This window comes from Triticum aestivum, unplaced genomic scaffold (assembly GCF_018294505.1).
Source record: "Triticum aestivum cultivar Chinese Spring unplaced genomic scaffold, IWGSC CS RefSeq v2.1 scaffold14829, whole genome shotgun sequence".
NCBI lineage: Eukaryota > Viridiplantae > Streptophyta > Magnoliopsida > Poales > Poaceae > Triticum > Triticum aestivum.
Genome location: NW_025272459.1, coordinates 1 through 1,363, shown reverse-complemented (window position 1 = coordinate 1,363; position 1,363 = coordinate 1). Strand labels below are relative to the sequence as shown.

General features: G+C 52.2%; 1 protein-coding gene across 1 annotated transcript; it reads left to right on the top strand.

Annotated features, from left to right (window-relative positions):
• Positions 1-13: 13 nt before the first annotated feature.
• LOC123178227 (probable glycerol-3-phosphate acyltransferase 3) lies at positions 14-1,341 on the top strand (the record flags this gene model as incomplete). Its single annotated transcript, XM_044591418.1, has 2 exons — positions 14-419; positions 1,020-1,341. Coding segments are annotated over exons 1-2 (706 nt in total), but the record flags the coding sequence as incomplete, so codon positions are not given.
• Positions 1,342-1,363: the final 22 nt, after the last annotated feature.

The following is a 1,363-nucleotide window of genomic DNA, read 5'->3' as shown; positions in this document are numbered from 1 at the left end:
GCATGGGCCGCGCCAGCGATGTGGCAGTGAGGGTGATGGCCATGGTGGCCTTCTGCGGGCTGCGCGCGAGCCGGTTCCGTGCCGGCCGCGCCGTGCTACCCAAGTGGTTCATGGAGGACGTGGTGGTTGAAGGGTTCGAGGCCATGAGGATGAGCGGCGCCGCTGGCGGGCGGAGAGTGTGCGTGACGAGGCGGTTGCCGAGAGTGATGGTGGAGGGGCTCCTGAGGGATTACCTCGGCGCCGAGGCTGTAGTCGGAAAGGAGATGAAGGTGCTGTGGGGGTTCTACACTGGACTAATGGAGGAAGAAGGCGAGGTGGTGTTGGAAGAGGAGAAGAAGATCATGGCGGAGGGTGATGATGCTCTGGGATTCTGCGGGTCGTTAGAGTTTCTCTTGCATCCTATTCCACGTTCTTGCAAGGTACGTAGTGTAACATAAATCTCCATCTAGCAAGCTGCGTGTTTTCTCTTGGCAATCACTCCCCAGGAAAAAATAACTAATCACTATATAAAGAATAACAACACCATACTCTTTATACATACATGTGTTTGTGTGTCTGTTAATTACACCCAAAAAGAAATCTAAATGGAAATATGCGAAGTACGGAGTAGTACGTGTATGCATGCACATTTCATCTGTCGAATAAGTTGGTGCCGTGCTTATCATGCAATCCTTCACCTACCTACACATGCTTTTCTACCTTTTGCTCATGATCGGTTCGTGTCTTACTAAACAATAAAGTACCTTCCTCGATTCCATAATATAAGACATCTTTTGAAACTACATTAGTGTAAAAAAAAAAAATTATATTATGAGACAGAGGGAATAGTAGGAGTATAGTTTGGTCAATCTCTCACCTTTCAATATTTTGATGAACGAGTCGGTGTTTGTACCATTTGTCACGAGCTTACCTTTTGAAATATGACACTTTCTCAAGGACATCACGCAATACAACACATGCTACATGACAAACTTGTAAGTCGTGACACATTTACTCTGCTCTCTGGGTACGACGTCCAGGATATCTACCTCGCGACAAGAGACGACAGGGCCACGTGGCAGGCGCTGCCGAGGAGCAAGTACCCCAAGGCCGTGGTGTTCCATGACGGCCGTCTCGCGTTCCGGCCAACCGCTGGCAGCACGCTCGCCATGTTCATGTGGCTGCCCTTCGGCGTTGCACTTGCCTCCGCCCGCCTCACCATCGCGCTCACCGTGCCATATCGATATTCCACGCCGATCCTGGCGGCCACCGGCATGTCATGGCGGCTCAAGGCCGGCGATGGGCCACCGCTGCAGACCGCTGGCGTCGAGCGAGGTTGCCGGCGCGGGCAGCTGTTTGTGTGCAACCACCGCACCCTCCTCGA